The sequence below is a fragment of the Balaenoptera physalus genome (assembly GCF_965194825.1).
Source record: "Balaenoptera physalus genome assembly, chromosome: 6".
In the NCBI taxonomy this organism is placed as follows: domain Eukaryota; kingdom Metazoa; phylum Chordata; class Mammalia; order Artiodactyla; family Balaenopteridae; genus Balaenoptera; species Balaenoptera physalus.
In genome coordinates this window covers 46,148,988-46,173,256 of record NC_138885.1, presented here as the reverse complement: position 1 = coordinate 46,173,256, position 24,269 = coordinate 46,148,988, and the positions used below count along the sequence as shown (strand labels likewise).

Below are 24,269 nucleotides of genomic sequence, written 5' to 3'. Positions count from 1 at the left end.
AAATTGTAGTCTTTTCTAGGACTTTAGGTATCATTTAGATCTGAAAATCTCATTGAAGATAAGCAGTTTCATCGAAGTCATAGTTAGTGGAGTGACAGCTGCAAACTTAGAACTGGAGCCATTCATTCAAATAATCAAGTCATTACCCTGCTTCAAGCCTTCCTGTGTCTGACTACCTATTGCCCTTAGAATGAAATCCAAATTCTATGAACCTATCTCCAAGGCTCATTTATTAGCTCCTGCCCTCTTTCTTCTGCTCTCTTATCTATTTTCTCCCTCCAGTGGGCCTACTGACTCCAGCCTTCCTTCTGTTCCTTCCACCTGCTGAGTTCTTCTCTGCATATAACTTTTTCACTGTCTGTTCCCTTGCCTTCCAGTGGACCTTCTCAAGGTTGATTTGTTCTCACCATTGAAGACCCATCCTCCTTAGAGAGGCATTGCCAGGCCACTGGGTCTAATCCCCACCTTCCTACGCTTCATCATGCCATCCTGTTTTGTCTTCATAGAACTTGGCACATTCATTCTTTTTTTTTTTTTAGAAATTCACGTTCTTATTTATTTATTTTTTTGATTGATTGATTGATTGATTGCTGTGTTGGGTCTTCGTTTCTGTGCGAGGACTTTCTCTAGTTGTGGCAAGCGGGGACCACTCTTCATCGCGGTGCGCGGGCCTCTCACTATCGCGGCCTCTCTTGTTGCGGAGCACAGGCTCCAGACGCGCAGGCTCAGTAATTGTGGCTCATGGGCCCAGCTGCTCCGTGGCATGTGGGATTCTCCCAGACCAGGGCTCGAACCCGTGTCCCCTGCATTGGCAGGCAGATTCTCAACCACTGCGCCACCAGGGAAGCCCCGGCACATTCATTCTTATTTGTGTACTTGCTTACTTCTTTATTGTCTATCTCTTGTCTGCCATATGTACTTTGTGAGAGCAGCAAGCAGGCTGGCTTGTTTACTGTTATATCTGCAGTTTCTAGAACAGTGCCTGGCATATAGCAGGTGCTTAATAAATATTTGTTGAACTAAATGCTAAATGAATTTTTAAAATATATTGACTATCTACTACACAGTGAGTAGCAGAGACTCAAAGAAGACAAGGAAAGAATTCTTACCCTAAAAGGATTCAAAGCCTGGTGACTTCAGGCAGTTGGTTTTCTACCCTATTACACAGCCATTAAATTTCACTCAGCAGGGACTCCCCTGGTGGTGCAGTAGTTAAGACTCTGCCTGCCCATGCAGGGGACACGGGTTCGATCCCTGGTCCAGGAGGATCCCACATGCTGAGGAGCAACTAAGCCCTTGCGCCACAACTACTGAGCCTGTGCTCTAGAGACGGTGATCCACAACAAGAGAAGCCACCGCAATGAGAAGCCCACGCACCACAACGAAGAGTAGCCCCCGCTCCCCGCAACTAGAGAAAGCCTGTGCGCAGCAATGAAGAACCAATGCAGCCAAAAATAAAATAAATAAAATAAATGTATTTAAATAAATAAATATAATTAATTAATTAAATAATTTCACTCAGCAACTGGCAGATTCCTGGAGATTCAGGTCACCTGATTTCCAAAAATAGTCTCTGATTCCAGATTCTTCATTAAAGTGATTAGGTCTCTCATTTTGCCTGGGCCAGACCCTGTTTACAACTGTTGTTCTGACCATTAGTGGTACCCCCTTTTGCTCTCAAAAGTGTCCCAGCTTATATGATAAATTGCATGGTCATCTTATTCATTGTCAGCCAAATACTAATAATTCATAACTATTGCTAGTTAGAGCAGCTTAACCACATAAACTATATCAATTCAGGAATGTGGAAGGTCAAATCATATTTCCAGAAGGGAGCAACTTCCTACGTTAAAAATCTGAGGAAAAAAAAAAAAAAAGGGTGGATCTATTCTCTTAGCGCCAATTAGTGAGTCCACTAATGAGGCCAGAATTTCCCAAGATATGTTCAACAGTTGTGAGAAGTGAAAGTAAGAGTTACGTGTGAAATATAAAGTAGGTGGAGGATTCTTTAATGTACCAGAAACTATCCTGCAAACTTCACTTGCATTTCCTCATCATTACTATTATGACTCTCATTTTACAGATGATGAAATTGAGGCTTAGAGAGGTTAAGTAACTTATCCAAGGTCACACAAATACACTTCTTTGTGATTTCCTGCCCCCAACCACTATGTCTATTGCTTCTCAAACAAGTAAATAATTAGATCAAAGTTTCCTGTGCTTAAGTAGTTTTGAGGAATTCTGGGTTAAACTACATTAGGTGTGCTACCTTTCTATAGAGCTTTTTACTGTTTGTAATATGTCAAAGTGCTTGGCACATCTTCAAGGGGTGATACGGGCACAGTGTCTCCATCACTAATTGGGATGCAGGACGCTTTTTGTGAGCACACTTTCTGCAGAGCAAACTTTGGCCCGTGCTGCTTTAGTAACCTGAGCAGGGCCAGCGCTCCCTTTTTCTGTGAGTCAGCCCTGTGTGTGTATGAACACAGCCCTACACACTGAGTCAGTCTTCCTTTGAGCGGCTCCAGTTTTCTCTACTCTGAAAGGAAGAGGAGACCATCCTTAGATCCCTGAGTCTTCATGGTCCTAGGGTTGATACTTACATGTATGCTTTTAACCATCTATCATTGTGTCTTTTCACTCCCCATACTGAACTTTCTGGTTTTTCATCTCATCTTCTTCTCATTTACAAACGTAGAAGTGTCCATGGGGGAACCTATACGGTTTTGTGGGTTTTTTTGGTCAATGTCCTTAATACAATTTAATAAGTGAAACCTCTGTAAATTTTGTCATTTGCAACAACATGGATGGACTTGGAGGGCATTATGCTGAGTGAAATAAGTCAGAGAGAAAGACAGATACTCTGTGATATCACTTATATGTGAAATCTAAAAAATAAAACAAACTAGTGAATATAACATAAGAAACAGACCCACAGATATAGAGAAGGAACTAGTGGTTACCAGTGGGGAGAGGGAAGTGGTGAGGGGCAAGATGGGGGTAGGGGATTAAGAGATAACAACTTATATGTATAAAATGAATAAGCTACAAGGATACATTGCACAGCACAGGGAATATAGCCAATATCTTATAGTAACTATAAATGGAGTATAATCTTTAAAAATTGTGATTCACTGTATTGTACACCTGAAACATATGATACTGTAGATCAACTATACCTCAATAAAAATTTTTAAAAATAGGTGCAACCTCCTGATCACTTGAAGCACAGGAAGTGAAGATGAGAAAAGAAGAACTTTTTATAGGGAAGAGAGAACAAACGTGTGGCCATTTTTAGTCCTCTCTGAGACTTTCAGGTGGGTGGGTAGGGGGGTGGATGTGGAGGCCAGGTGGAGAGGGAGCAAAGGGTTGTACCTGCATTTTTCAGCTAAGCAAATTTCTGTTTTCTGGGTCCAGCCTAGTAGGGTGCTTTGATTTCAGAGAAAGGGAAGCTACAGATAAAGGAATTAAAGGTCAGGATCAGAATCCCTCCCACCCCCTCTTCTCACTGACAGGGGCAATGGCTGACCTTGTGTGTAGGTCCCTAGTGCAGTAGGATTGAGTTTCCAGTGGCTTTGGTCACTCAGCTATGAGCACCTTCCACTTTTCTTTCTTCTCCCCTCCCACCTCCCTTTCCCTCTCCTCAAAACCTTTCTCTCTCCTCCTGAGTCACTGGAACTCACTGGTTTCAGAAGCCAGTCTATTGCTGTGACCCAGGCAAGCCAGTTCCGGCATCGGAAGTAACCCGGCTTAGCTATTGTTCCATGGCCTATATACCTGATACAAAACACTTTCTAAGAAAATACAGCCACTTAACCCTTCCCCACCCTTCTGTGTTGGGCAGGAAATGTTTTTGCTTTCATAAATGTTCATGAGGCTTCCGTAGTTCAGCCCCTATGAAAACGCTTTTTCAAGAAATTCTGATAACAATCAATATGCACAGACAATTCAGTTTCCCACCTCCTCCCTGACTTGTACAGTCCCATCTTTCAGCAAAGCGTCATTGGGGTCTTCAAGTCGTCGCAGAGCCTTGGTCTGGAAATCGATCCCGCATGGTCACCCTAGAGGGCGCATTGTCTACGTGTTCTGCGAGGAGCCAGACGGCGCTCGCTCCCAGGCTCCATAAAAGGGGAGGAGGCGGATCAGTTTCCTTCTCTCATTGAGAAAGAGGATTGGAAGGCTGGGCGTATAAAGCCGCGCAGAGAGCGTGAAACAAAGCAGTCGGATCGGAATTGGACTTGGGAAGCGCCGTGCGGAGTCAGGCATAAAACTTGTCGGAGGAGAGTAATGAGCCTGCTTCTCTAGCTCTCCTCGTCTGCGCGGCGCTTCAGGGGTTCCCACCAGCCTTGCGATTTATTTTTATATATCTGCTTTTTATAGAAAGAGAAATATATATATTTTTTCCTCTTAAGTGAAAATTTCTGTTTCAAGAGAAAATACGGCAAGATCAATGAAGGAGAGAAGAGCCAGCCAGAAATTATCCAGTAAATCTATCATGGATCCTAATCAGAACGTGAAATGCAAGATAGTAGTGGTGGGAGACAGTCAGTGTGGGAAAACCGCGCTGCTGCACGTCTTCGCCAAAGACTGCTTCCCCGAGGTGAGTGTGGCCGGCCGGGGCTGCGAGGGGGGGGGGGCGCCCGGCCCGGGGGATCCCCGCGTCGAGGTGGGTTTCCCCTGACTCTCCCCCCTTGACCCGTTTTTCTTTTTTTCAGCCGTCTTTCTCACCATTTACTACTTTCCCCCTGGTTAGACTGCCCGGAAAGGGAAAGTGGGCTGGAAGCGTTGAGGGGTTGGGATGCGCCCGCACATTCTGCTGTTAGCTTCTGAAACTTGTTCGGTCCTGTGTGCAGAATCTGGGGTTGGGAGATTTGGATCCTCCGGTCTTGGAGGATCCGGGTGGGGCGAGAGGGAAGTTAGGGGTTTCAGAAAGGGTCCGCGTGTTCAGTGTGAGAGCTGGTGGGTGCGGGTTTTGGGGTTTCGTTTTTCCATTGGAGAGTGAGGAGGCGATTATCAGAGGGTGTTCTGCGGGTGTCGTGCATTTTAAGATAACCTCTTTGCCCTCTTTTTTCCCCCTGTCCATCTTGTCCAGAATTACGTCCCTACGGTGTTTGAGAATTACACGGCCAGTTTTGAAATCGACACACAAAGAATAGAGTTGAGCCTGTGGGACACTTCGGGTAAGAGAGTCATCGGACCGCGTGGCGCTCGGGCGGGTTTCCAGCCGCTCAGGGGTGCGCGGCGGGTAGCGGGACTCCGCGCCTGGCACGCTCTCAGCACGGGCCAGCGCGCCACCAGCGCTCGCTCTGCGCCGCTCCTTTAACTTTGCTTCTTACGAGGGATTCCCTGCTGGGTGAAAATTGTGTCCCTTCTGAGTGGGGGTGGGGGAACGACACTGGGTCGGGGGAAAGCCGTGGGCAGAGAAGGGCGCTCTTTGCCCGAGGGGTGACGCAGTGGTAGAAAATGCTTGTAGCCGGGTGGCCGCGGAGCTGTGCCCGAGTAGTCTCGGGGCGGCCGGGAAGGCCAAATGTTGGGGGGATGCGTGTGCCGCCTTGGAATCAGCTGGCTCTCGGATGCGAGCGCGCCCCTCCAGGATCTAACCTGCTGCTTGGTGGGTAGGGGGGGAGCGCGGAGAGGGTGGTGGGAGGTGGGAGAAAATCCCCAAAGCAACGCAGTTACCGGCGGATTCCGCGCTTGGGGAGAGAGTAAAGTGAGCGCGAGCAGCCCTGGCGCTCGTGACGCCTACTGCCTGGAATGCGCTGGCGGCGCGGGCAGCACCCGGCGGGCGGTCGCCGGGCCTCCTCTCCGAGCTGCCGGCCGGCCGCCCGCGCCGCCTCGGTGCCGACCGGCAGATCCGAGCCCCCCCCGCCCCCGTGATCACTTGGTGTCCCCCGGCCCACGCCATTCCCTCCTGACCCATTGCATCACCCTCCTCCGGTCTACAAGGCGGGCCGTCCTATTCGCCTTTGACCTTCCCGTCCAGTTGAATTATTGGCATGGTGAATTATTTTCAAGGGTCTGGGGTTCAAGGCCGGGTTATCGCCTTCCCACGCGCCCACCCACCAACCTGACGCGCGATGGTAGGGAGGGCCGGTTACACCGCGGAGGGGAAGGCTTCCCCGCGCGGCCGTTAGGGTTTCGGGCTGGGCCAGGCGCGGTGAGGGCGGGAGCATCCCCAGGAACCTCCGGCTGGAACCCAGGCACCCGCCGTCCCAGCCTGCGGTGCCTGGCGGCGGAGTGCAGTTCCCAGGAAGGGCGTAGCCTCTGGAGGAGGAGGAGGAGCCAGTGGAAAGGCCGGGTGAAGGCCCCTGAGCTTAGGTCTGGGAGTTTAGCAGGGAGCTGGGCTGCCGCGGGTGAACCGAGCCAAATCCCGGGTGAAAGTAGGGAGGAGGAGCACGCAAGTGCCAGCACGCAGGCTTTGCTGCCGGGCGGGGAGGCCCGCGAGGTGAACCTGCGCTCAGCTGGGAGTGGCCTCGTGGAGGTGCTTCTGGGCTGCGCGAGCTTCCCACAGCCCTCGACTTTAACCTCGGGAGCCCCCGAGGGACGCAGGGGATTAGAGAGCACAAGGAAGAGACCTTGACTGACAGGGTCGCCGGAGGCAGTGCGGGCACAAAGGCAAGTGAGAAGTCTCGCTCGAGCGCCTCTCACGGTTGGTGCCAGATGCTCCGAGGGCTGCCGTAAGATATGCAGATTTTGTTTCTCCCTGGAGAGTCAGGCTCCTCCTGGAGCCTCGCCAAGGGTAGCAGAACCGGGACCTCACCGTGTTTTGTACTGAGGATTGCACACACTCTCGAAACTATAGGGAAGGTGGTGATAGACGGAATTCTAGTATTTTCTTATTTCAGTAGTTTCCATCATCAGATTTGTACACAGCCTAGTACTTAATGGGCTCAAATTCCCAGACGTATCATGGTATTTGTTACGCCTAGTGGGCAGGACAGCTGGTATGGTACCAATAATTAACACCGATTCTCACTCCCCTCCCCCAGCCTGTTTGGACCTAATGCGTGATAAGAATTATTTAGATATGGGGTCTGTGAGTCTGATCCAGTCGTTGATACAAAGCTATGTTTAGATCTTAGCTACTGGTTACCACAGACTTCTGTGTGCAGATCCTCTACCTCCCTGAGTCTCATTTCATCATCTAAAAAAAAAGGATACAGAACCACATAATGTGCAGGATCTCTCCCAGCTGTATACTTCTTGGCTTTAGATCACCAGACAGGCAAGTCTTTTTGTTTCCAGGGATGTTGGTTGGCTTCAGCTCTTAGTCCCAGTGGATCTGCCATCCCATCCTGCAGTTTTCACGACCTACAAAGCAAGCCAGGCTCTGAACAGAGCCACTGCTTTCTGGTAGATTTAAGAAGGAGACACATTTGGGCAGGGAGGGGGCATGGGTGGGCTTATAGGAATATTGGGTTGTGCATCCCCTCTCAAGCTTCAAGTGTCACAGGACCACCAATGGAGATTTTAAATTAGGTGCCCAAAGAGCCAAATTGACTTTTTTTTTTTTTTTTTTAAAGAAGAGAAAATGCACATGTTTAACAAAGCCTAGAAAACAAAATGTGGGCAGTTCATAGTTGGAGGCTCTGCTTCACATGTGCAGATAAATATCACTTCGTATATTTTCAAGTATTTAATCCAAACTACAGTTTGTGGTCTCTGCACACATAGCATCGTGCCTTGCACACAGTAGTCACCCAATAAAATCTGTTGAATGAACAAATGAATAATCATATGCGTCGTTTCCAAGGAGATGAGATTCCCTGACATTTATTACCACTGAATTACCTGTGCACAAAGAATGGCAACTTTATAAATATTGCCTTTCATCAAATTAAAGATAATCACCTGAAATGAAGTCTGTAGTGAAATAATCACTTCTATTTTTGTTTAATGAAACAAAACCTATGCATATTTAACTAAAATATAAAGGTTTGAAAAGACTGTGATTAAGAAAATATCACACAGCAAAATTATCCAGTAATGAAATCTTAGTTCAAATTTAGATTGAGTTTTATACATAATGGGAAAAAGGCATAAGGGAATTATTTAGAATCCCATTATGTTGTTTGTGAGGTGAAATGTGAGTTAATTAAACACAGTCATGAAGCATTGCCTGGATTCTAGGAGTAGACTGTTTCCACCAAAAATGGTTTATCATTCATGAGTGAAATACATCTAGCAAGAACTGTTGCATCAGCAACCAATCACTTCAAGTATCTTTAACCGTTTTTCATTTCATCTCAAGCTTTTCATGGCAAATTTCTGAACAGGATTATTTTTTGACAAACATTTGACATTTTCTTTGCCCACTAAGACATTTGTTTAGTTTGGGTTGTGAAAATAATTGTGTGTGCCTGATGCCTCTTGATACATTTATTTTTTCCAACTGCTATCAATTTAACTCTGGAGAAAAGATCCAAGCCAAGTGTCTAAAGTCCTAAATGTCAGATTTTTTTTTCCCCTTCTAGAACTTTGTGAAAGTTAGAGGGAAAATGAGGCATGTAACTTCTCCTACATAGGGAGAGAGATGGCATAAACTTTGTCCTTTGAATGGCATTCATATCCTGCTTAGCCTCCTAGCAGACATTAGGAGATAGAAGCTGTTCTCATATCCGGTTTCTGTACTTGGACAGCTTCTCATAAGGGGGTCTCCTTCTCCCCCCAGCAGCATACGATTACGCACAGGCAGAACTCTGCCAGTTTGGGTGTAGGAAAGAACATCAAGTGGAATTAGGATTTGTGGGACCTCGTTACACCAAGAGAAAAGATAATTCATTCCCTACTTTCTGAGGCACAGTAATGTATAGTCTCATTTTTTCTCTCTCTCTTTCCCTCTTCCTTTCTGCATCTACTATGTGCAGGGCTTCTTTCAGGCCTTAGAGATACAGAGTTAATTAAAATATGGTCCTGCCCCTAAGACGCATACAGTCCAGGTAAGGCAAAGAGTGGGGGGAAGGAAGCTCTCCCCACTTAGTGTAGCTCACATGCAACCTATGATGAGCCAATTTTGTCAGATTCTTGAACCCAGGTGCCCTTTGCATCTGATTGCTGTGGATTTCCCTTGTTAGGCATCCCTAATGCTGATAGATCTTCTAGATCCTCAGGCAGGAAACTTTTCCCGCCGCCCCCAAGGCACACACCAATTAAAGAAGCAGCCACAAATGGCACTTTGCCAGTCGATTTCTTATGGCTGCTTAAAGTTATTCCAGCCCCCTAAAAGGAAACACAATTTGAAAAGATACATGCACCCCAATGTTCATTGCAACACTGTTTACAATAGCCAGGACATGGAAACAACCTAAGAGTCCATCGACAGAGGAATGGATAAAGAAGATGTACATGTATACAATGGAGTATTACTCAGCCATAAAAAAAGAACGAAATAATGCCATTTGCAGCAACATGGATGGACCTAGAGATTGTCATACTGAGTGAAGTCAGACAGAGATAGACAAATATCATATGATATCACGTATGTGTGGAATCTAAAAAAATGGTACAAATGAACTTATTCACAAAACAGAAATAGAGTCACAGATGTAGAAAACAAACTTATGGTTACGTGGGGGAAAGTGGGATGGGGAAGGATAAATTGGGAGATTGGGATTGACATATATACACTACTATATATAAAATAGATAATCAACAAGGACCTACTGTATAGCACAGGGAACTCTACTCAATACTCTGTAATGGCCTATATGGGAAAAGAATCTAAAAGAGTGGGTATATGTATATATGCAACTGGTTCACTTTGCTGTACACCTGAAACTAACACGGCATTATAAATCAACTACACTCCAATAAAAATTAAAAAAAAAAAAGAAACAAAACCCTCTTATAAATAACTGCACTGTGACTCCTCTAAAAGGTAGTCTTTAGATACAGGTCTATGATTTCTTGATTTTAATGAGAAATATTTCCTATTCCCTTTCATTGATAATAAGATGAGCATTTTGATTAAAAGTTGCAGAAATGCTCCTATTGATTTTTCAAATTCACTCAGTGAGTTTCTGCAAAACAATGGGTAATGGTTTCAACATTTTGAAGCGATAAGTGAGACCAAAGTAGTCTTGTGCTTCAGAATCTGCCAGATTTGCCAAGCATAGAGGCAATTTGTAGCATGAAGCCAGTGTCTACTAATAATAGAAACTTTGTCATTTAAGGATCACCATATCTTTTCCTAAGTGATTTGATTGCAGTGTAATTTCAGCACATGTGATTTAGGGAGTAATAATCATTCATTTCAGCTTTTAACCAGGGCAAGTTAATGCACATTTTATTTAAGGCATATTGTTAGTTTTAAAATACTCAATTCAGCTGCTAATATTCCCCCACAATAACTATGCTGTTGCCTCATAAACACTCTTTTGAATCCTGTCCTGATACAAGGTTCTTTTAGGCCACGAGTGCTAAAGTTAGCACTTCCTGTACTAGTTTTTAGCAGTATTAACAGAGAATGTAGTATTCTTAGGGAAGAGAGGAAAATCTTAATTACTCATGGCCTGACTTTGAGGACAAACTCCTCTAAACCATAAGTCTACCTATCAATATATTGTTATATTTATAGATCATACATCAGGTTTGAAGAATAGTCTCAGTGACAAGCACTCTTGAAATATTTCTTAACAGGGATGGAAATGTTTCAGCAATGTGGAGGTTAGTCAATAATCCAGAAAAGCAGCATCAAAAGGATCACTGGTCCCTTTTTTGTGATTTAAGATGTAAATTAACACATCAAGGCAAGACTTATAGAAATGATTGAAACCAGTAAACATTTTTTAGGACATTCGGTGTGCATGAACTCTGCTAAAGGCTGTGGGAGCAGGGACAAGCCTGGCTAGGACAGTGCCTGCCCTCAAGGTACTCACTGTCTAGTACTTGTTTATAGGAGGCTGGGCCTGGAGGTTCTAAAGCTGGATTCACTTAGCAAGAAGATCCAAAAAACTGTTGAAGACTGCAGGGCCAGCCCAAGCCCCCTGACTTGTGACTCATCGAAACCCACCACAATTTCTTCCTCATCTCTCGAAGGTGACTCAGTTCTTAAGAACTCTTTAACATCCCTCCCACTTGGAAACATGCTTACGCTGAATGACTATCAGGGAGAACAAGATTCTGAAAGTTGAAGAATTTTAACTTAACCTTGTTAGAGAAAGGGGGAGGGCAAGAATTTATGAAGAAGCCAAAGAAGCATGGGTGCTTGTGTTGTGAATATCAAGGGCAAAATTGCACAAAATCAGTTAGATCATAAGGTAGTAATGAGCTCTAGGAGCTTAGAGTTCCAAAGCCAGGTTCAACTCTTGAGTTTTCACCCTGAAACTCTGTAAGAGATGTGGGTTAAAGGCAAAACAGCCCTGGGTTTGGATAGTGATTTCTAGTAAGAAATACATAAAACTACATTTGGAGAATTGTCCACTGTGCAATGATTTCCGTTGAAACTATAGATCAAAAAAAGGAGGAAGATATAAAGTCCCTTTCTAAGTTTATATCTGTGTCTAGATCTCTGTCTCTCTTTAGTTTAAACCCCATTTAGTGCTGGGTTTTTTCCAATCTGGTTTCTTGCTAAGTTGCACATTTTCAGTGAGGCATCCAGATTTGTCATTCTGATGCCACCTGAAATAACCAGATGTTTTCTCATTAATCCAGTTCTTTTGCATGTAGATGTGACACCAAGGACCAATAGTTCCTCCAGCTAGCTCATGGTGTCTGGTGGTCCATGCCAAATGAATTACTTGTGTCTCAACCATTTTCTGATGCCCTTTAAATTTCTTCTCAGTTACAATATATTGCCAACGTTACTCAGAGACACCCTTGACATAACAGAAATTTCACTGGCATGAACATAAGCTGCCTCAGAAGTCCGACCAGGTGTTGTGCACATTAGCTTTGAAACATGAGCCTGATGACATAGTATGTGGCAGGGCAGATTCACTCATGGGTACTTACTGAATGATAATGTAATTTTTTTAGATGTATACATATCTACTCTTATCCCTAAGGTTCTGTGACTTACTGTAGTTCCACTTTAAGTAAAATGTTTTGATTCTTATATTTTTAAAGTATCTCAGTAAGATTGGGAGTTTAACCCTAAACCTTTATTTAAAGCTCAAAAGTAGTCTTATTTCTACCTCTTTGACTTTCTATACAACTAGGTATCTGCATTGTTCCCGGAAATTGAAAATATTGATTCTTTTCTTAATAGCAACAGAGAAGTGCCCCCAAATTTTCGTAAAATCTGTTTATAATTTCTGTTCAGCTGAACCTATAGAAGAAACAAATAAAATATCCTTCCTGGCAATACTTGTTGCATATTTGAGGGCCTGGTGCCTGTAGTGCAGACTGCTTGGAAAAAGAGTTCAACAGTCTTATATTGAGCCAGACCCAGAGTTCTGCCTGGGCTTGATTCACATTCCTGAGATGACTGCTGATTTGGAGCTTTCACTCTGAGTGGAGATGGCATGACGAAATGGAATCTTGTAATAACTGGGCAGATCATCCACATGGTAACTGCTCTTGGGTACAGGTGTTCTCTTGGTGATCACTAAAAATACCAAAAGTTAACATATTTTCTCTCCCCCAAATATGCAGTATCCCTGATTTTATTGTTCTAGGTAGGAATTTCTTATGGGAGAAAGAGAAGTTGTTCAATTTAAGGTTCAAGTAAAAGAAGTTGTATTTATGAAATAGTCAACTAAAGTTTTCAGTTCTCAAGCTCCTATAAAGCCTCCCAGTGTTCGAACTCGTTTTGCAAAAGGTTCCCTAAAGCCTCCCTTTTGGGCATGAATCTTCTTACATTTAATTATGTACATATATGGTGTGTTCTGTCTTTGTGAAGAGATGACTTAAGCGGACAGGTATGTGTCTGCAGAAGTAGTTTCTGGGTGAGGCACTTTGTGACCATTCTTGGGCTGGAAAGACTGCTCTCACCCAGAATTAATGATCTTGAAGACAAAGATGGGTAGACCTGAACAGTTTCAGAAACCTTTTGGAACTTTGCTGATGTTTGCCAAACTCGAAGGACTCAGAGAACCTCACATGGCACTATTCCAGTCTCCACCCAAGCAAAGCTTGTTCTTTGTGGGGTTTGGGAGCACACATTTTGCATATGTGGTGTCATCATTTCTTTACAGTGTGGAATTTCTTGAAATTTTCCTTTTGATGATCTGATGGTTAAATAGAAAGGACCTTGGAATAGTGCTGGGTGCTTAAAGTTACACAAAGTATAAGAGAAATGCTGCATCTGAGAACTACCATGTGCAAGAAAGCCTATTCCACATGGTGAGAAAGAGTTTTATTTGACAAGCAAAGCTCAGTACCTAGACTAACTGACTTTAGATCTAGTATTTTCTTGGGCACTAGAGTACACACTATATGTATGTCAGTACCTACTATATACTGCAGTTAAAGTTCAGTTCTTTTCTACATAATACACAATTATTCAGTGTTCTTTCTTGCCTTGTGTTTAGCTCTATAGTTACCTTGGCAGCTTTTCACATGCATCTTTAAAAAAAAAATCCGTAGAAGTTAATATTTTACTGTTTGACTTAACAGAATGCTGTAAGGCTTTTCTGGAGGGATGGAGGAGTGAGGGGCAGGTATTGTTCCTGTCTCATCGACTTGCTTTCTGCCTCTTCCTTTGGTGTCACTTCTCCCTGCCTGTATTGCTTCTCACTTCATAGGGGCATTCCTGGAATTCCTCTTTATTTTTTCTTGGCTGACGAGTTAGCCCCCGCATGCCTGTGATCACACCGTGCACCCTCAAGCTTTGCTTTTCTTCCTTGCTTTGTGCGGTAGCTTGGGCTTTATAGGCAAGAATTCCAAGCGCTTAAATGCAGAGTAAACACTTGCAAGTTACACTGGATTTACCCTCCCCCCGGGTCCCACACCCTCCCACACCCCGCCCGAAGGTCGTGCTTAGCTGATGATTGTTAGATTCTTCCTGGTAGGACAAGTTCTTTTATCATTCTCTATCAGTTTTCTTTTTTCACTATGAAAAAATTCAGACCATGGATTTTTCTATTCAAAGTTTTAACCATGCCCTATCAAAAAATGTAATGAATAAGTGGTCTTGTTACGTTTAATGACAAATTACTCTTGTGGTTAGTGGTTAAGCAAATTATGCTTATAACTAATAAATATGGAGATCAGTTTTATTACTACCTTTGGACACTCTTGTGGATCTAAAAGCGCTGTTCATTAGCAAAAGTAATAGGACAGATCAAAGTATCACTCCTAATTAGATCTTGTTAAAGCTCTTAAAAATTACCTGTGTACCTCAACAAGCAAGGTGGCATATTTCTCATGAACCTTAATATATATATATATTGAATATGTATTTTCATTCAAAACATTAAACCAAATAAAAACAAAAGCAGAATCAAACCTCCATAAGAATTTGGTTTCAGTTGCAAACTCCATTTCATTTTAAAGTCAGGCCAATACTTAACATTTTGCAAATATTTGGGTACACCCACTAAGTACAGAAGGCAGTTCCCTTGATTCTAGGAAGCAGGAGTCTCCAGCAGTGACAGAGGGCTGAAGACAAAGCCACATCCCCTTTGTGGCCATAAAATGGGAGAGGGAGAGAAGCCCAGTACACAAAGGGAGGGGTATTCTCTGCAGCCACGTGGTGGCTTGGAAGTTAAAACCATTCCTCTGGATTTTCCCAGTAGTTCGAATTTTAATTACTCTATTTTAGTACCCTTGTAATTCTCCAACTGTCTTTCCTTAATTTTGTGTCTGGAAAAGATGGTTTTCACTGTTATGTAGAGTAGTCTTAGATCAGAGATTAGCAATGTGTACTTACTTTCATCTTAGTCAAAGATTATGTCCTGAAGGAATAAGGCACCTGGAGAAGCCTGTCCTCCAAAGTTCAGGTCTGCTGGAGGCTGGAAAGTATCCACGGCGAGATAGTTTTCTTCCCAATGGGAGTGATTTCCAAGAAGGGAGATCTCTGAAGCCTAGTTAGGCTTCTGACATCCTGAGTTGTTGGAACACTGTGACTTTCTAGATTTGGGGTCAGGTCATCTCCTGCTAACTTGGAAGAGCAGAGGAAATCCTCATGTATGTGTCTGGTATTTGGATTTCCACTCTATGATCTGGAATTTTCTGATTCCATGTTTGGAAAAAGAGATTCCCCAATAATTACAGCAGAAGCTGTGTCCAGGTTAGACTTTGGACACGGAAACAGAAGCTGCAATTCAGAAAGTCTGAACTTCACGGAACAAATATGGAAATGCCAGTGTATCCATGTAGCGTGATAAGCCATCTCGTTTCGGATCCTCTCAAAAATGTTGACGTTAATGAACTATTTGTGAATTTTTCTTGTAACCTCAGATTTTTTTTTTTTTTTGAGTGGCTGAGAAGGCAGCAGCCATAGCGTGTCATTTTCAGAAAACAGCCTATTCTTATAGGTCTTACTATTTTAAATGGCTTTTTGTTTGTTTGTTTTAAACTTTAAACGCTTTAAGCTTTTGGAAAGTATCTTTTTGTTGTCAGTCTCTCCTCCATCAGGGTCCTGATTCCAGATGTGGGCAGGGAGCTGCTGTAGCTCAGGACAGATTCTGGCTTAGTTGGTCTATATTTATTCACACTTTTCTTCCTGATTCCTAGAACATTTCGCTTCCTTCTTGCTTGGTAGACACACCTGGCTTGAAGTTGTCACTTTCCATCCCTAAAGCAGCTGATGAAAGAGCCACAGCATTCCTGGGGTTGCTTAGTGAATGCTAGGGACGCACAATATCCTGAGAAAAGAGGGTGATTCACCCTAACTACGGGCAGTAACTTTGAGATCTCGGGAGCAGCCTCCTGACAAATTTTGTTTTGATAGAAATATAAAGGATTATTTGACAAGCTTCTTTAGTCTTTCTCTTTCCCTGACTTTGACTTATGAGGTTTTGATTTATCAGGGGACAACATGTCATGTTTTTCTGCTAGAAATGGAAGGTGATGTCAAAATGAAATTGGGTTTCAAAAAGACTGGTGGCTTAGATTTTCTCTATTCTGGAGTCAAATTATATATATATATACGTATATGTATACATTCCTAGTAAAACGATTTCATGTTGTGCTTGTGAAATGTCAGTATACTGAAAATGATTTTTCAAAAAATAAATAGCATGGCAGGCCGTTATTTAATTTTATAGGCACACCATTTTATAATAACTGGCCTCATGCAATTGCCCATCCTTTGGGATTTTTAAAAGAAGAGAAGAAATTTCCTAAACGACCAGAGGGGGTTCTGCGGTTAAATTAATTGGCTGGTAACTTGAACCTTTAGGGAACCCTGTATTTAACTCAGGCTCAGATCCTTGGATCATGCCTTGATGTCACTCCCAGAGATGGAAAAGTGTAAAAAAGTGACAGGATCCAGTATGGCATTTATTACATTTTTTGGTTGTAACAGGAAGAGAGTCAATACAGAGTTTGGGGATAAGTTTAAGTAAGCAAGCTCAAAGGTCATGGCTTATACAAACTTGTAACTTGGAGATAGGGTGGTGCTGATGTGGCTCACGATGGTTCTCTTTGTGTGGCTGAACCCACCCTTTTCCTCCCTCCCCCATTTTCCATTGTACTAACAGAGTGATCTTGAATATCGGGCTCTTTCCCAAGAAGTAGCTCCGGTGACTGTGCTTGCTACCACTCAGCTTTCGATAGCAATAGCACAGCCATAGCCTTAGTTAAGACTTCTTGATCCGTTACTAAGTGACAGGCACTGCCCAGGTTTATTGAATCCCAGGTAGGTACTGTTGTCATCTTCCTTTCATGAGTGAAGAATCGGAGGCACGGAGACCTGAAGCCACCTGCCCCCGTCTTGCAGTGGTGGAGGTGGATTTGCACTCCAGACCATCTGGTTCCAGATGCTTCTGCCCTTCACCTAGGTGCCTTTGGGCTCTACTCTTTGAACTGTGCAGATTTCAACATAAGATCCTGGCTCCTCCCCTCGAATTTAAGTCAGATACAAGTGAGGTTTCCTTGTTTTCTAGTAGAAATGAATATAGTACTACTCGGCTTTTGTTTGCTTTCTTTTCCAAGAACTAGAGGAGATGGGAGCCATGTGACCATCCAAGGATTCAACTCAAAAGGGCAGAGTTCATGCATGACAGGCAAAGGGGATATTCATCTGAAAACTTGTGTTTCTTTGTTTCTTCTCAGGTTCTCCTTACTATGACAACGTCCGGCCCCTCTCTTACCCAGATTCAGATGCCGTGCTGATTTGCTTTGACATCAGTAGACCAGAGACTCTGGACAGTGTCCTGAAAAAGGCAAGTGCTGGGGAGTGATGACACAGATCAGTACTGGCCCAGATATAAAGTAGAAACATGTGGTTGGCTGGGAGCTCAAACACTGCAGTTAATTCCCTGCTGTATGTCTTGTAACTAAAACACTGAAAAGGACACTCACATTATAACAGGGTTTCCACTCTTATGTGTCCCAAGTTTTGATGATGAACCTGCTTAACATTTTATTTCATTTTAAGAAACAAAATACCCTTTTAAGAGCCTCTGTGTTTATCCTTTGGGTGGCAGTGGGGCAGCTAAAAATACTGATACTCCATTACTGCTAAGTGTGTCTTCCTTCTTTCCGTCCTTCATTCACCCTGTAGCTTGTGCTTTACTTTACAGGTTTACTTTTGACCTCAATTCAGGGATTGAAATGAATGCAGTAATAGCTGTTTTAGTAAAGAAGCTGTATTTCAGTAGTGATGTTATTTATTAGAAACAGAAATAGAATAAATAGGGGAGTAATAGGGGTGTGTTTACAGACATTAGACCAGGTGATGTCAGATACTAGTAAACACAGTCGTGTACACATGTCACAGATGATATCACATAGCTACTTTCTGGAGGCAAAGGTAGTGAGGTTCTGTAGGCGGGGAAGGAATCTGAGGAAGCTCTGGATGGAACCCAGGGGAGGTCGGGAGGAAGGCACCCTGTGGCAGGTGGGTCACAGGTCCTGGGGAGGCTGGGCGGGGGGAGGAGAATTCCTTGGGCTCTGCCAACCTAGGACTAAGCCTCCGGGTAGTTAGAGAAAGGCATATGCCCATCCAAGGACCAGCGTGTATTAGCCTCTAGCTGACTTCTCAGTCCTGGCCTGAGTGCTGTGGGGTTTCGGAATCAGACCTTCCCTAGAGCCCCCTTCTTCTCCATGCACTCAGGCTTAGTCAGAGGATGTGCTTAAGAGCCAGGCAGTGTCCTCATATTTTGTGTGTTTTTATTAGTTTATTTTTCCCTATCATGTTTGACTGCTGGCCTTGTGTGTCATTACGAAATTAGGATTTGAAGGTTAATCATCCCCCCTACCCCATCTCTTTACTAAACATGACAAATACAGTTAGTTCAATGAAATATGAATTTCTTAAAAGATTAAGGGCTCTTTTTAGCTTTCAATTTTGAGTCATGTTTGTATCTAACACAAATAATGCGACTGTCAGATTCTGGCAGGAATACACCTTTCCTGCCTTCGGTGCTTGTAAATAATTGCTAGACACGGGGCAGGCCAGAGCCATCACACAGCTGAAGAACAACATAACAACTTGTCTCTTGCTTGTCTGTAGATAAAAGAGACTGCTTATTTACTGGAGTTCTTACTTGATGTAGTATCGGGTTATGCATAATTTATGATGAAAAACCTTGCTCCTGTTTTATTTTGCTTTTGTCTGCTAAGACCAAATGTGTAGTGACTTTGGCCTTAGAGATATTAATGAGTGTGTTTTACATTTGTGTGAAGTTTAAGGCTCATGATAATCCCTGCTATGGTTTGTCTTGATTAATTGAATCCTTTAAGTCCTTGAATATCAAAGAGGTTACAGTGACTTAGAGCTGGAGAGATCTTATTCTTTTTTTCAATTCACCTTCTAGTTCTTACTCCAGTGTCATCTAGCACATGATAGATGCCTCTAAATAGTGCTGGAAGGAAGGAAGGGAGGGAGGGTGGGAGAGGGAGGGGGAGGGAGGGTGGGAGAGGGAGGGGGAGGGAGGGTGGGAGAGGGAGGGGGAGGGCGGGAGGGAGGAGTTGGTGGATAAATTAGGCTCTTATGGAAAGTATGTATTATGCCCTTCAATCCACGGGTGTACTTTGGACTAGAGTTCATTGCCCACAGTTCTAGATCTGGAGATGTCTCCTCTAGAGGTCTTTTAAATTACTCCTGCAGGATGTCACTTTTATCTAGTATTATAGACATGACTTCATCACCCCCACTCTCTTGTGAATTCCTTTCTGGAAGACTCAGCTACATCTTAATCATCTCTGTAACCACCACAGTATTTAGCAGAGCACTGAATACGTATTTGTGAATGTGGGCAGGCAGAGGCAGGCGCAGCTTCCCGATCTCAGCCCCTGAGCTGAGCTCTCCTGTGAACACTCTGAACTCCTGACTCTCACCCTGATGGTCATCTCAAGCTTGAGGAAGTGAAACCACAAAAAGTCATGCATTTGCTCTTTAAGAGGACAATTGGAATTCCCCGCCAGGCATTTCTGGAGGTTCTAAGAGTTCTTGTTGGGTCATGAAACAACTAGCCAAAGTAGACTAAATTAATAACTTACGTAATTTAAGACTAACTCAAGGACATATGAGCCATGGGACCAGATGCCTCCCTGATAACCTGAGATGGGCCTTTGCAAATGTCATGGTCTTTGTTGATTCAGCCACCCCAATGGAAGCTCCTTAAAGGCAGGACATTCTGTCCTATTAATTAACTCTATGTCCAGTCTCTGAAATCTCAATAGAGATTTCAGCACACGGTGGCTGCTCAGTCTTTCTAGGTGGGATTAGTGAACGTATATCTGTGCTTGTGTTGGCTCTGCCTTATTCCCGGTCTTCCATGCTGGGAAGTACCAGCTCAACATATCCGAGGATGTAGTCACTTGTTAGAATATATAATTATTCTTAAGGCACTTTTATCTTTCAGAGATACCACAATAATTAAGAAATTGCCTTAGTTACTTTCTCACAACACCCAACAAGTCTCTTGCAGTAGGGACAGTTAATGAGTCACAGAGAAGAAGAATATGGTTCCCTAATGGATCCACTTTAAAAAGCAGTAACATTTAATATCTACGTAGAAGATAAATGCAAGTTTGCTTCTTCATCTGAAGTGACAATTTCTTTTAAATGTCCTTTTTGAGTCCCATTTCCAATGCCTGCCAGTGGAGAACTTGTTTTCCACTTTATGGATGCCAGCACTTTGTTAATTTTTCATCTTCTTTTCCCCCCCCACAGTGGAAAGGTGAAATCCAGGAGTTTTGTCCCAACACCAAAATGCTTTTGGTCGGCTGCAAATCTGATCTTCGGACAGATGTCAGTACATTAGTAGAGCTCTCAAACCACAGGCAGACCCCAGTGTCCTATGACCAGGTACGTATGTAGTCAGTGGGCACACATAGATGTTAGAATGTCAGAAATGGAACATCATTCTTAGTAAATAAAATGAAAAGTAGCTGCTTTTCTAAAGGCTCAACCAGGGGTCAAGGCCAGGCGCTAGCCCCTTTTTTTCTAAGATGCAGAATGAACACCATGTGTCCAGGTCGTGACCATCTGTAAACACAGATGAGACGGGCTGGCGTTTCTGTGCCTCTGCCTTCACAGCAACTATCCCAGCCCCTTCCTGGAAGCCCATTGCTCAGATTAATGTAAAAACTGCCAAGTGAGCACCAAAGTGATCTGGGAAAAGGTTTGGCTGAAATTGTGGTGATACTTTGATTCTGGACTCTCTCAAAAAGCTTTCCAGTATTTATTTAGCAGTTGACTGTGTAAGGATTCGTGTGTGTGTGTGTGTGTGTGTGTGTGTGTGTATAAGACGCGTTTGGAAAAAAAATCCTTTAAAATGTGAAATGCTCTGTCATTCGGTAGGGGACTCACATGATATTTGATCACTTGAGTGCAGAAACAGTGGCTCATAGTCAACCCTCTGTATCTCTGCAACTCTCACTGGGTTTAAAGTGAAATAGATTTAAGAGAGAATGTGGTCAAAATCAGTAATACTCTTAAAGTATTACTCTTAAAGTTAATCTTATTTTGCACTCAGCAACACAATACAATACTTTAAAAAGGCCATTGTCAGTAAAATGGAGTACTCCAGAAAACAACTGTCTTTTAGAGTTTCATCATTTCTGCACGCATTTCCCTCAAGCATATAGAAAGGAGGAGAATTGGTTTCAGAAGTTCATTCTCTTAAAACTTACAACCAGATTCTAAAGAGAGTTCATGTTGAAACAGCTAGAATTTTATTTAGTATTCATCGTTTGACCATTCATACTGTGGTCTTCTTTGTCCTTCATTCCAATTAACAAAAATCTGGCTATTTAAATAAGTCATTTTGATGCACACATGCTTATTATTGTGTCCACTGGTTGTCTGGTCCACATTTAGAAATTACATATTTTGTGTCCCCTAAGTAAGTTGTAGATGCTAGAACAGTATTATTCCTTTCCTCAATTTATTTTGTCCCTAAGACATAATCATATACGTTTCAAAATTCATTCTAAATTCTCTTACCCCTGTTTTTTGTACAGCTTGTCTATTAGTCTTGAGTGCCATTTACGCTCAAGAAAAGAGAAATTGAGTGCCCCATGAGGTGCTGGAACAGGCTCAAGGGACCAGATCACCCTGCCAGAGCATTTACATTCATGGTCTTCAGCTTTTTTACTCTCTTCCAATAGTAAGATTCTCTGGGTAATTCTTAGAATCACCCATACTAACTACTTCATGATCGTGGCCCTTGTTTATTGATGACCCAATGACATTAGATCAGCCTTTAGCACCTCTGGGAAGTCAAGCAGTGTCTACTGAGTGATGGTAATTGGACATCTTAGGATTGGGTCTTGGCTGCAAATATTTATGAAATAATAAATAAGGCAGTTCAAATGTAAAAAATTGTTTTTCGTCAATACTTAGAAAATTCAGTTAACATTAGAAACATTTTGCTATGCAATTATTTCGTGGTGTTAGAAGACACACTTCCCCGAAGACTTATTGGTGATCACAGCCCGTTTTTTTGCTTCTCAGGGGGCAAATATGGCCAAACAGATCGGAGCAGCTACTTACATCGAATGCTCGGCTTTACAGTCAGAAAATAGTGTCAGAGACATTTTTCATGTGGCCACCTTGGCATGTGTAAACAAGACAAATAAAAACGTTAAGCGGAACAAATCGCAGAGGGCGACAAAGCGGATTTCACACATGCCCAGCAGACCAGAACTCTCCGCAGTGGCTACGGACTTACGAAAGGACAAAGCCAAGAGTTGCACTGTGATGTGAATCTCTGGTTATCTTTAATGAGGACAAGGAAACCTAGTGTGGAAAACACCACCAACAACAAAAAAAAAAAAGGTGAAGTCTGAGCAAAGTGCACAGCCAAAGTCACGTATTCTGGAGGCTTAGGAGGCATTTGGAAGGATGCTCATCTTTTTGGAATCCTGTCCTTAGGTTCGGCATGTAGAACAAGCGATGAGAAGTGAGTTCATTGAAGAGTTTTGAAGTGTGACTTGAAAAATATGCCAAAAAAGAGAGATTCAGATGGGCTAGAGGTTGAGGAGGAGGAATGCGAGTACCTCCAAGAAGAAAAACCACGCTCTGAATGGTGCTTGCGTTTTTGTTTTCTTTGTTACAATCTATTCATGGATCTCTACTTTGATTTAATTTTTAAGTGTTTTAATCTCCTTTACAAAAAGTATATATTAATACACCGTCCTCATTGGGGAACTGGCACTGTGACCTTAGCATTTAGTTTTCTAGAGGATGTGATCTAATTTCCTCCTAGCTCATCATTAAAATGGAAATTGTATCAGGACCCATGGGATATCCAGAGGAAAAGTTGGTGAGGCTTTGAAATCTTGCCATCCTGAAGATAGCTGAGCGAGATGGTTCTCAAGAAAGGCTTTTGCAGTCTTGCAAGATATGCAGACCAGCACTACCAAGATCGAATAGGTCAGCTAGAAAAAGTGTCAATATTTATTCAGTCTGATGGTTCTTTTCATCCTTGTGATTGTCATTAAAAAGTGGTAAATTGCTCAATGTGATATTTTTGTGTGCTGTTTAGAAAAGAGGGTGTGTGGTTTTTTTTTTTTTTTTTTGCCATCGTTGATAAAAATGCAAAGTCAAATAAAAGGTGTCTTGGTTTGACATCATGGAATGGTCCAAGGGGGAAAAAATGTAGGTACTATTTTCACATGAAGAGATAACGAATGAAGGTTAGTAGCAGAAAGCACAGTTTGTGAGTTAAGCCGTCTGGAATTAAGATACCAAAAGTACAAAGCAAAAAACCTCTTTTGGGATGAAGCTCCCAAGTTGGCAATATCTGATGATCAGTCTGTTTATTTCACTTTCTTTCAGTGAACATGATACAGAAGGCCCCTCTGATCCAAGCTTTCGAGAATCCTTAGAGGACAATTATGTAATGTCAGTCCTGACACTATCCTAGGGCATTTCTAGAGAGTGATTGCTAAACCTCACTTAACCAGATTCCACCAAGGCCCGTGTTTGATACTTTATCGCTATCGTTACATAAAAGAGTCAGCATTTAAAATAGTTTACAGATATTTTTTGACCAGTTACTTTTAGAGCTTCTTTCAGAGAAGAAACCAGATCTGACCTTTTTATTGTTGGCGCTTGTTGAAAACGAGCTTTCTTTCCAATGATAAAGCTTCATTTTTGAAGTGTTGAAGCTGTGCTCCCATTCAGTTGTGGCAGGAGAGGAGATTAAGGTAACTACAACATTCAGTCTGTGTCTTACGAGCACTTTGTTTTGTCTCTGCAAGAAAATACCATTCCAGTCATTTCCCACGAAATACAGACATTTTACCAACATGCTATGCTTTGATTGATGCAGCATTATGCTTTGGGCAGTATTACGAAATAGCTGGCAAGTGCTTTCTGTATTTAAATATTGTAAAAAGAAAATAAGTTATAACTGTTATAAAGCAGAACTTTCGTTGCAGTTTTTTAAATGTTGAAGTCACTTTGTATGTTTGTTTGGTCAATGTTTCTGCAGTATTTATTAAAACATACTTTTTTTTTTCTTCAAATAAAAAAGTAACCATGTCTTTGTCTAAATGTGATCTGCCTTTTATTACCTACTTCCTGATGTAGCTGTTTAGTTTTCTTTAATAGAGGTGATTGCAAGATCTGACCTAACATTTCCTGGATGAGTAGGCCTTGGAATTTTTTGATTTCTGGCAGAAGTCAGAGTTTCTTAGGGGAAGATAAATCTGTGTATATAAAAGGTTTTCATGATGATTTCAGGTCCCAAGAAAGAAATGGAGTG

At 42.6% G+C, this 24,269-nt stretch overlaps 1 protein-coding gene across 2 annotated transcripts; it reads left to right on the top strand.

The window, feature by feature from the left end:
• The first annotated feature begins 4,191 nt into the window (after positions 1-4,191).
• On the top strand, positions 4,192-24,046 carry RND3 (Rho family GTPase 3). 2 transcript variants are annotated; one of them, XM_082465204.1, is made up of 5 exons: positions 4,199-4,600; positions 5,093-5,180; positions 17,161-17,270; positions 20,228-20,362; positions 22,013-24,046. In XM_082465204.1, exons 1-5 carry the CDS (start codon positions 4,451-4,453, stop codon positions 22,262-22,264), a joined length of 735 nt encoding a protein of 244 aa, XP_082321330.1. In that variant the 5' UTR covers positions 4,199-4,450; the 3' UTR covers positions 22,265-24,046. The 2 variants fall into 2 exon arrangements, with proteins under 2 accessions (XP_082321331.1, XP_082321330.1); XM_082465205.1 differs by lacking the exon at positions 20,228-20,362 and having other exon boundaries at positions 4,192-4,600.
• Positions 24,047-24,269: the final 223 nt, after the last annotated feature.